This window comes from Coptis chinensis, chromosome 1, assembly GCF_015680905.1.
Source record: "Coptis chinensis isolate HL-2020 chromosome 1, ASM1568090v1, whole genome shotgun sequence".
Lineage (NCBI taxonomy): Eukaryota > Viridiplantae > Streptophyta > Magnoliopsida > Ranunculales > Ranunculaceae > Coptis > Coptis chinensis.
The window spans coordinates 68,313,862-68,326,148 of NC_141456.1; the positions used below are offsets into that span (position 1 = coordinate 68,313,862).

Sequence of the window (12,287 nt, forward strand, 5' to 3'; positions counted from 1 at the left end):
GCCTATATCCTGCAAATGGTAGCAAAAGATATAAGTTGACTGTTCATTAAGCACAAGAAGGGCATATATGAAGCATTGTAAAGGTAATAAAACACACATTTGGGGACTGATCATAATGCAGTAATGTAAGGGTAATAAAATGTACATTTGGGAGCTAATCATGTCTCCATCATCAACTGATGGACTCCGTCACACTGAGATCCTTGTAAGGTCAAGGTGACCTATTTCACGGCTATCCAAGTGATGGATGCGAGCAACTCGTGCGTCACATCCCTTTGCACTCCGTCCAAGTTCACAAACAGCCTCCCTGTCGGAGTTTTCCTCTTAAACCAATAAAATTTCAAAACCAAATCCTCACGGTAATACTCATCAGTAGAGTACCACATTCTATCCCACCCTCTAGCACGCATCTCTGTACCATATAATGGTTGGAATAGCTCCGCATTGAATGTGAACTTCAACTTGATTTTTGCTGGTCTAGCCATCATGAGGTTGAAATGGAAATACGAGTAGGGGAATAGGAAGGGCAGGATGAGGGGAAGGTGTGGTAGAAAACTGGAAGAGATTGGTTGCAGTGAAAGGGCGGGTGCGGGGCACGCTCTAGTTTAGCTTGGGTAAGGTGAGGGTGGCGCTCAAGCTAGGTGAATATTTCATATCTAATTTTGTTTGGTGAAGAAAAGGAAAGAGGGGCAGTCCACGAAGTGAAGTGGGATGGTCGGTGGGGTGTGCGGGTGTGGGCTTTGGTGAAATAGTAATTTTTGGACTAAGCCCAAATCTTTCCTGAAATACCCATCATGTCCTGCTGCCTCATAAACGTAAAACTAAGATTCTCGATTCGTTAGCAGTCCGATTTTTGCTAAGGAACTATGAAAATGATCAGCATGAATAATTCTATCTAAAGATCTAGGAAACACTTAAATATAACCATAGGTGACACATGAGACGATAGAAGAATGCCTCAAAATGCATAGATCGCATAACCTATGTGGGCGTAGAAAATCTAGATGACTAGATTGTGTCAACACGAATCTATACGACTTAATTGGCAGCATAAACAAAGATAGGAAATTAAGATAACAAGGTGGGGTGATTATCCACCCCCAAACAATTTTTTTGGAATAGGGTGAAAAAAAATATTGTTGTGGTTAAAGTCAGATTCCCTAGACTTCCTAATTTATCTAATTGTTATAGGTTTTAAAGTTTTCTAGTTTTTATGAAATTGGATTTTTGAAAATAAAAGAATAAAGCAATTAAATATGTAACTCACTCCATAGAGAAACGTTACTCAAAATGACAAGAAAAAATGCAAGATTGGAATGCATGAATTACATGAACGTGGACTAAGGATCCAACACTTACAACCACACACTCCGAAAGGAGGGTCTGATTACCTTAATGGTGCACTCCCAAAATATGGAATTTGGATAGGAAGTACACCAATAAGAGAGGGTTAGTCCTGATAGACAGGGTCTTGTAGAAATGTTTCTTTTACAGCTGGCGAACGTAACTCGTGGAAATGTTTTAAATAACATTGTCCATTTACTTGGAAAGTACTGTTATCCTTAGGATTTACCAAGGTGATTGCCCCGTGAGGGGTGACATCAGTAACCATAAAAGGACCTGACCAACGTGTTTTTAATTTCCCAAGAGAAATATTCAAACATGAGTTGTAAAGCAAAACCTTTTGGCCAAGGTCAAAATCTTTATGCAAACTGTGTTTATCATGAATATATTTCATGTTAACTTTATAATCCTTCACTAGATCGTTAGAATCACTTCGGATTTCTTCAAGCTCATTCAATTATAATTTGTGTTTGATACCAGTGGCGTTAATGTTTAAATTTAGACACTTGATAGCCCATAGGGCCGGTATTCCAATATAACAGGCAAGTGACAAGGTTTTCCAAAAACCAAGCAGTAGGGTGACATACCAATAGGTGTTTTAAAAGCCGTTCTATATGCCCATAAAGCATCTATTAGGCATCTAGACTAGTATTTCCTATCAGGATTAGCAGTCATCTCTAAAATCTTTTTGATTTCTCTATTGGACACCTCGACTTGACCACTAGTTTGAGGATGATACTGAGTCCCCACCTTATGGATAACTCCATATTTCTTTACTAAAGCTTCAATAACTCTGTTACAAAAATGTTTTCGCCCATCACTTCTGATGGCCTTAGGGACGCCGAAACAGGAGAAGATATATGCCTTCATAAAAAAATACTACAGTCATATGGTCATTGCTACAACAAGTCATGGCTTCAATCCATTTAGAAACGTAGTCTACCGTTACGAGGATATAAATAAAACCATGCGAGATGGGAAAGGGACCCATGAAATCAATACCCCAGAGATAAAAAATCTCCACTACGAGAATGGGATTTAGGGGCATCATATTACGTTGAGTAATATGCCCAAGTTGTTGACATCTAATACACGTTTTACAATGTGCATGGGCATCATGAAAAAATGTAGGCCAATAAAAACCGCATTGAAGAACTTTGGCAGCAGTTTTCTTTCCACTAAAATCCCAACATGATTATTCGTGGCAGACGGATAAGACTTCATTGTGCTCCCACTGGGGAATATAACGATGAATTATCTGATCCGCACAATATTTAAAAATGTAGGGTTCATCCCAGTAGTATAACTTAGCTTTGTCCAAAAGTCTCTTACATTCACTCTTGGACCATGTATCAGGAATGATCTCGGACACTAAAAAATTAACAGTGTCTGCATACCATCGTGCATAAAAAATTAAATAAAGGTGCTCATCCGAAAAATAGTTAGATATCGATTCAGAATCACTATCATCCTCATTAGTTAACCTAGATAAATTATCTGCAACTACATTTTAAGCCATTTTCTTATCCTTAACTTCTAAGGTAAACTCTTGCAGGAGAAGAATCCAACGAATCAATCTCTGTTTAGCATCCTTCTTCGCGAGAAGGTGCCTAAATGCTGCATGGTCTGTGTAGGCTAGTAGTTATTAGAGGTTGGGTGAGTAAGGGTGTTGTTGTTCATCTTGAATTTATGTAAAGAATGATGGTTTTGATGATAGAAACTCTCACTCTCTAAGTTTTTCTAATCAAACTATGGGTTGTGTTGGTTTTTTCTAAATAAAAACTATTGTTGTTTGAAAGGGAGTTGAAAAACTAGACTTTTACGATTGTTAAAATGAAAACATGTATGGAAAGAGATTTGTTAAGATTGCTTAGTCACCAAGTAACACTCATTTGAACTTGTCAAATGAGTGAACTTGTGTTTGGGGTTGTGAATGCAAGATTAGAAAGATGTAATGAGATAAAAGTAGTGGGAAACAAGATTGAAACTTTGTATTGAAGACAAACAAGAACATGATTCATTAACTAAAAGCTTGAAGAACATAAAAATGGAAAACAAGGTAAATAACAATTAAACTATTAATTTAAAACATATTAAACTACTCTTAATGACCAAAGATTAATTCTAGGATAAGTTCGCTCTCCTCTCACTTTGGCTTATATACTATACCTTTTACACTTTTATAACTTTGCCCTCATCCTCTAAAAATAAGACACCTCATTAGGGTTCTTTTATGCTTTAGGTATCTTCTTGAACAAGCTTGCTAAGGATGCCCACTTTATAGTTGATGACATAATCTTTGGTCTTTTGGGTTAAGGACATGATCTTCCGTCTTTTTATTTTGAGTCCCTAACTGTTGACCATTGACTTTGACTTTAACTTTTTAGCATTTTTTCTCCTAAGCTGGAATCTTCCCAAGCAGCATCGATAATGATCCTTTTTGCGCTAAAATGCATGCATTAGGAGTATAAGTCATAAATGGCTTGTATCCTACAAAAGGTAGCGAAAGTTATACGTTATATGTTCATTAAGTATAAGAAGAGCATATTTGAAGCATTATAAAGGTAATTAAATGCACATTGATCAGTCCCCAAATGTATGTTTAATTACCTCTGCAATGCTTCAAATATGCCCTTCTTATGCTTAATGAACAGACAACTACCCCCAAACAACATTTTGCTTGTCCTACATCAACTCCATTGCGTAAATGGGGACCAGGGGTTGGGTGATAGGGTGCGAGTTTACTTAAGCTGCTGCAGTGATCCTATGTTCCTTTTTTTTGCCGCTTTTGGTTAAATTCTAGCTTAGAGAACAACTCTTATCTTCTCAATCCTCTTTTCTCTTGCCTTTTTGGGTAAAATCCTCCATTAATTCACAATGTGAGTTTTGAAAAGGTAAGCTAAGTTTCTTATGCCCTCTTCTAGTAACCTTCCCTCTCAGGCAACAAACTCTGATCAACAACGACCTGCTGACCATAATATCGGGGGTGGTTCAAGGTGGAGTTCGCTGTTTGGTAGAAATGGAAATCAGGATTCTTATGTTGCCTTCTCTACGTTCACTCCTATTATCATAGATGGTGTGGCCCAAGTTGTAGAGTATCTTGTGCAACAGGGGATTAAGCAATGGGATGAATACTTGGTGGAATATTTTTTGGACAAACGGCTATCGTTTTCGATGGTGAAGGATTTTTTGGGAAAGAAATGGAAACTGGAGGGTGAATTTGATATCACAACTGATAAGGATTTGTTTTACATGAATTTTACCTGTGCAGAGGATAGGCAGATGATCTTAGATGAAAGGCCAGTTTTTATTGTGGGTAGGGTGTTCGTAATAAAGCCTTGGACAGTTGACGTCAACAACTATAGGAACAAAGAGAATACAATTCCAATATGGGTTAAGCTGTTGGAGGTTCCAAAAGAGATGTGGATGCTAGATGGCTTGTCCTACCTAGCTAGCTTGGTAGGAGGAATACCAAAATTTATGGATGATGCGACTACGAAGAGGAAAAGGTTGTCGTTCGCTCGCTTCTGTATTTAATTCCTAGTTAACCATGAGAACAAGGATGTCATAAAAATCAAGGTGGGGGATCGAGAAATTGATACCACTTGAATACCCATGGAAACTTCAATCTTGTGAAAAGTGTAACTGGTTTGGGCACTATACAGCAATGTGGTATCAGGACCACGAGGGTGAGGGCACGAAGGGATAATGGGCAGTCCAGTGAAGTAGAAGGGGTCTGAAGGGTGTGAGTACGAAGGCAACATGGGCAGACTAATGGTCCAAGAGTAAACAGAGAGGAGTGCTCACTCACTGGTACAAGTAACAGCCAAGAGGGGCAAGGAGATGAAACTGTACAAGGGAATCAAAGGGATGGTATAGGTCCACTAGCAGTTGTAATTACTGTCCCAGAGGAGGTTCCTAGTACTACTGTAGTCAGAGAGACAAGTTTCTGCAACTTGGAAGGTAATGGGCCTCAGGCCCAACAGAGTCGCAATGCCATTTCTGCTGTAAGTAACATTAGTTTAGGCTCTCCTGGATGAGTAGAGAGCTTCCTTTGAGATCATACTTCTGAGGGTCAGTCACTAGGAGCTACTGAATACAGTGATGAGGCTACTAACATAGTTGGGTCTGGAAATGAGGAGGGTGATACTCTAGTAGTGAGTGGTGGAAGATATGAAGTACTTCAATTTGTTAAGGAAGACTACACAAACAGAGGGGAAGTGGTAGTGTACTCTGAAGTCCCAGCAGCTGATGAAGAACCTCAATATCATGGGGAACAAACACTTTATGAAGTAGTAGCCCTTGAGGATAGTGTTATTGAGGATGATCTATCCGAGCAGGAGAAGGACTTCTTTAATGATGAGCAACTGCAACATGAAGTCTCACCAGCCTTTCTTCCACTGCAAGTGACAACTAGGTCTCAGACTAAGGGATGCAATTCCAATAAAATAGGGAAAGAAAATAGCAAGGGTTCTGGAAGGAAAGGGAAGCGCAAAACATAATCATGTTGAAGCTAGCAATATGGAATGTTAGGGGACTGAATGACCTCAATAAAGCTAGGTACATGAGTAAATTTAGGGTCGAGAATAAATTATGTCTTTTTGGAATGTTGGAGACTAAGGTGAAGATAGAGAAGTTCCAATACATCAGCAACCTTTGTTGTCCACCATGACAGCAGTGATAGTGGGAGAGTTTGGTTATCAAGGGATCCTGGAATAATTTCGTTAGTGAAAATAATGGAAACTGACCAGCTTATTCACTGGAAAGTGGATTTACTACCTACAATGAAATCGTTTTTCTTTACAGTTGTCTACGCTAGTAACTCGAGTGCAGATAGACTAATATTATGGAGTGTTATCTGTAATATTTGCACAAGGCTCCAAGGTGAATGGTGTGTGGCAGGGGACTTCAATAATGTTCTGTATTCTTTTAAAAGAATTGGGGGCGAGGCTGTGCATCCTAGGGATTTTTCTGATTGTCTTGTTCAACCTGAACTTTATGATCTGAAAGCTTCTGGGGGGTTCTATACATGGACCAACTTTGCCCGAAAGTGGTCTAAAATTGACAGATGCATAGTCAACAGTAGCTGGAGTGCTACATTCTCGTTCTCTTATGCTGAATTCCTTCCTCCTGGAATCTCTGATCATTCCCCAATAATCGTCTCCATTATGACTAAAGTTTCTGCTAGTCTTCTGTTCAGGTTCAGTAATTTCTGGATTCTTCATCCATAATTCTTGGCTATGTTTCTGACTTGCTAGAATGTATTAGTGTATGGCAATCCCATGTACATACTTACCCAGAAATTAAGGCTACTGAAGAGCAAACTAAAGGACTGGGCCAAATTTTATTGCTCAAACTTATCTAAGCAGATAGAGGTAGCAAGGAAAGAACTCAAAAGCATATAAATGGCCCAGCAGAGTAATCCCATGGATGTTCTTTTATGTTCAAGGGAAAAGGAAGCTAGAACTACTCTCTGTCAGCTTATGATAATGGAATGGGAGGATCTCAGGCATAGAACCAAATATGATTGGATGAAATATGGGGATAAATGCACTGAGTTTTTTCATAAGATACTCAAGGAGAGAAAGGGTAGAAATCTAATATGGGTATTACAAGATGCTGGTGGAATTCGAAGGGAAGGTCAAGAGGAAGTTTCAGAAGCCTTTGTTGAATATTACAAGGGGTTGTTGGGACAACCTTCACCAGCTAGCTGTGAAACTGAATTCCTTGAGACTCTCCATTTTCTGAGAGTCCTCACAATATATTAGGCTGATTCTGTGATCCAAGATTTTTCAGAGGCGGAAATTCAGAGAGCTCTGTTTGAGATGGATGATAATAAAGCACCAGGGTCGGATGGTTTTAATGCTCACTTTTTCAAGAAGAACTGGCTGTATGTGAAAGATGAGTTTGTAAAGGCAATTATCTCTGTTTTTTCCATGAAGTCTACTCATCGAGGTGTTAACTCAACACACTTAAGTCTCATTCTGAAATGTGCAAATCCTTCCAGAGTTGAAGAGTTCAGACCTATTGCCTGCTGCAATGTTATCTATAAGTGTGTATAAAAAAAACTCACTAATAAAATGAAGCCTTACATGTCATAAATCACTTCCATGCAACAATCTGCTTTCATCCCCAGCAGATCAATCCAAGACAACCTCCTGGTGGCTCATGAACTGGTCAAAAGCTACAATAGATCTCATGGGACTAAAAGATGTTCTTTAAAGATTGATATTAACAAAGCATATGATACAGTTAGTTGGCAAACTATTGAGAAAGTGCTGGTAAGATTTAGATTCCTAAAGAAATTTGTAGAGTGGACTAAGATGTGCTATTCCACACCAAACTATTCTGTTTTAGTCAATGGTACACCCCAAGGCTATTTTGCTGGTAGTAGAAGGCTCAGGCAAGGGGACCCCATCTCCCCGTACTTATTTATCCTGGTCATGGAGGTGCTTGGTAGTATGCTGAAATGTAATGTGCTGGCGAAAGAAATTTCGTACCATCCAATGTGTAAGAAGTTAAATCTCACACATCTTTGCTTTGCAGATGACATCTTGCTATTATGTAATGGTGATGAAACAACTATGAGGGCAGTGAAGAAAATCCTTGATTAATTCACTGAGTATACTGGGCTCAAGTTGAGTATACAGAAGACAACACTCCTGGCTAGAAGTATAAGCTATCATGAAGCAAAGGAATTGGTGGACATTATGGAAGTGCAACTGGTACAGCCCCCCCCCATTACTTATCTTGGGCTCCAACTCACTGCGTCTAGAATAGGGATCAAAGAATGTCTTCCTTTGACAGAAATGGTTACCAAGAGAATTTCAAATTGGAAGAATAAGTCTCTCACACATGCAGGTAGGCTCCAGTTGATTCAGTCAGTCTTATCCTCTTTCCATATTTATTGGGCTAGAACTTTCATTTTACCCAAGAAAACATTGAGCGACATTGGAAAGATTTGCAATAGATTCCTTTGGGCTGGTCTGGAGATGACACCCAAAATGCATCATGCTAGTCACTCTCTCATTCGTCTAGGGAAAGATCAGGGTGGGCTGGGGATAGTAGACCCGAAGACATGGAATAAGGCTGCCTACTGTGGCCTCATTTTTAAGATTGCAAGCTACGAAGACTCTTTATGGGTTAAGTGGTCAGTTGAGCATCATGTCAAAAAACAACACCTCTGGACTATGAAAAGTCTGGCTGATTGCTCATAGATCTGGAGGAATGTCTTAAAGCATCGGAAGGCTGCCCAGAAGTTAGTAAGACACCAGATAGCAAAAGGAGAGCAAACTTATGTATGGCATGATCCTTGGTGCCATGATACTCCTTTACTTCAGTGGCCTGAAGCAGTCCAACTCTTATAGGTACCGGAGAATGCTCCAGTTAGTGATCTTATTACTGATGGGAGATGGAACCACCTAGTTACTAGTCTGCTGATAAGAGCCCAAAACTGTAGTTTTAACCCCTTAATAATCATACTGTTAGACCAATTATGTGAATAATAAGTAAGAGTTAATACTGATTACGTGTTTTTATGCATTTCAGGGCTTCAAAGTCCATTATGAGAAATGTGCCATTTTAGCGAGATAAAGGAGCAAAAGTCGCAGAACTTCGAATGCCATATCTTTGGACTCAGACCTCGAATGAGGCCTACTTTATGTCAAAACGACCGTCTCGGAAAGAGATTTGCAATGGTCCAAGCCTTGACCCAATCAGAGGAGCAGAAGTAGACGAAAAGTCTGTGGAAGCCAACTGCAGCTGAAGAGGCCTTTTTGGACTGAAAGAATTGGGTTTTGGGCCTGATTCTCTGGCCCAAAACATGGCTCCAAGCCCATGCACGATTTTTGGATCTGGATGTATAAAAACAAAAGCTTGACTCAGTGTTAATGGCAGAAGAGTAGTTAGATAATAGTAGATAGCTTAGAATAGAAAGTAGCCATTAAAATAGCTTCTAGATCTAGTTTTATTTAATTGTTTTTGATTCAGTGTAGTTTCAATATCTAATTCATTTCATTAGAATAAACCTTGAATCTTGTTCTTCATTGGATTAGATCAATAAAGTAGTATTTCTATCCATTTCGATTTTTGTCATTTCCAATTCTAGATCTAATTTCAATTCATGTCCTTATTTCAATTTAGTCATTAAATTAGATTTCATTATTGTTTAATTAAGTAAATTTCAATGCTTTATATTATGTTTAGTTTTAATCTAAATGGAAATGATTATGAATGATTCAAGGCTAAAACCTCCATTAGAGGGGTTGTGAAGCCTTGATGAAAGCTTGATTCCGATTATCGTAGAGTCGTCGTATTTTCTATTCCACTCTAGAAATGATTAGTTCACCATGAGAATGGGTTTAATTGTTCACATGCTAGTTATGAATTGGTAGAAATGCCATGTATAATTAGGGATTAGGAATAACCAATTGTTCTCTTGGGCGATTCAATTCGATTACGACGACTTCGCCGCTAGTGGATTAAGTTGAGTTAAGGAGGAATCAATCCCCCTCTAACTCCTTATCATCGAATCAACGTAGCATTCCCTTAGTTGTCTGATAATCGACTAGTTGCATCTTGTGGGTAGTTGCATCGTAGTATAATTCCCTTCGTAAAACTCTCATAGACTTAAAAACGACTAGTTAGATTAGAAAACATCAATGCTAGAGCACTAGGAGTGGAACGAACTTCTACTCCACTATATCTCATTGCATTGAGAGTAGAAGCTTTGATAATCAATCACGTAAAAGAATAGTTCTAGTTTACTTACGTTGTGAATTCATAGTTCATTTCGTAGGTAGACTATTCATTTTACTCTTATCAAAATACGCTACCGCCATCTTAGTTGCACTTTAGCATTGTTTTCATAATAGAATTAGTAATTTTAAGTCCCATTTCAACCACCCACCCTTGTTTGATTCATACCGTGGTTGCCGTTTCAGTTTTGGGAAAAATTCGAGAAAAATACACCGAGCGCCAGCCAGCTTCAAAGAGAGCCCCGCCGATGATATTCTTGGAATTTGATCAATACACCTTTGCCGCGCCGCTTCAAAGAGAGCCGACCACGCTAAGTTATCGGAATCTCGACTTTTACCGAAGCGCTAAGAAGATAGCTTAGCTGAAATTTCGGATTTCCACGGTTTGATTCGAACTTCGAGTTGTCAAGTTTTTCAGTGTTCTATTCTCTTATATACACTGAACACGCGCATACCACAAGACGCTATTCATAAGCGAAAGCAAGGACGCAATCGTATTCCTTTCTTCCACACCTCGCGATCTCTGTTAGAGGTTTATACTAGTACATCAGAATTGTTTGGAGTGTTGCATGTTTAGTTAAGCTCGACTTAGTCTTGCATGAGATTAAGGTCTGGCCGAACAAAAACAACCGAATGGTACCAATTAGAATCACAACCAAAGAAACCGAAATGAACCGAATGGTACCAGGAGAGGTTGTCTTGAAATTTTAACTAGAAAACAAGTGCATATTATACCTATCTATAGCCTAACAGATGTCTTAATTACACGTGTTTCTATGCCAACAGAATAGTTTTCAAACACCATAACCTAGCAAAAGACACGTTAGTTCGTGCCTTTTTCAAAGGACTTCAACATCACCATAAAGAAGTCCTTGACATTATGAATGGGGGTAGTTTCTTAAGTAAAGGAGCCTCGGAGGCTTATAAATTTTTAGAAGACCAAACTAAAGCTTAAATAATAATTGGGGGTAGTGATGATATCCCCCCAGCCTAGTTCTTCTTCAACAGATTAAGGCCGCCGGTATGTTTGAAATTAAACACGATTCGAGCTTAAAACTCTAATCGAATCACTCACTAAAAGGTAGAGGCCATTTCTGTACAACAAAAGCCTATCCCCGTCATGAATGTAAATTCAAACCCATGTAGTTTCTGTTGGAGTCCCGAAAGCATCCCGACTCCCATCGGCCCTATAGCCTATGAACAGGCTTGTTCCATTAATAGTGAACCTAACGCCCTTGGAGACAAAATCCCAACTTCGGTTGGAGGAATAACCAACAAGTCACACCTCTCAAGGGTACAATAATCAATATGTTAGGCCAACGCACGGCTTTAACCAAGCTCCACTACGACAAGGACAGAGGGGTAATTTTAATAATTATAACAACCAAGTGCAACCTCGACAAGGTCAAGCACAATGTCAAGGTAATTATAATAATTATAATGCTAATAGAGGTATCGTTCGGTAAATAATAACTATCAAAATCCACTAATAAATAATTCACGGGAAATAGTTCCGAAGAACAACACCCGTGAACACTACACCCACCCAACCGGATCGTCTTGACACCTTCATACAAGTGAGCCAAAACTTTTCCAAACCATGGCTCAATCTAACCAACGGCTTCTACAATCCGTTAATAATTTAACCCAACGGTTGGCTCAAGATAAAGCCCAACCCAAAGGTGTGTTTCAGTGTAACGCAATACCTAATCCTAAAACAACAAAACACAGCCTTTGAGGTAATCGATAATACTAGTAATGAATATGAAAATGTAGGTGAGATAAATGCCATCACCACTCTCCGTTCGGCAGAGTGGTTGATAACAAGGTAACTATGCCTATAGTTACCCCACCGATAACCCTACACCTACTATTTTACTAGATACCGAAATAGAAACTGAAGAGCCTACCACCGTAGAGGTACCCGATTCAACACAACCTAAGAAACATAAAGCCACGTTAAACATCCGGTGATACCATTGCTAAATATAGACGAAACCACCCGTTTCCACAAAAATTAGCCATGTTAACTAGAGATACAAATTACGAGGAGATTAGGGACGTTTTCAAGAATCTAACTATAAACCTTCCTTTCCTCGAAGCTATAAAAAAGCTACCACACCATGCTAAGTTTCTTAAGGAATTGTGTACTACTAGGCGTAAGACAAATATACCAAAAGACGCCTT

The 12,287-nt window shown here is 39.0% G+C and overlaps 1 protein-coding gene across 1 annotated transcript; it reads left to right on the plus strand.

Moving 5' to 3' along the window:
• Positions 1-6,080: 6,080 nt before the first annotated feature.
• Positions 6,081-6,575, plus strand: LOC147525057 (uncharacterized). The gene has a single exon (XM_086577940.1). It carries the CDS (start codon positions 6,081-6,083, stop codon positions 6,573-6,575), a length of 495 nt encoding a protein of 164 aa, XP_086434066.1.
• The last annotated feature ends 5,712 nt before the right edge of the window (positions 6,576-12,287 follow it).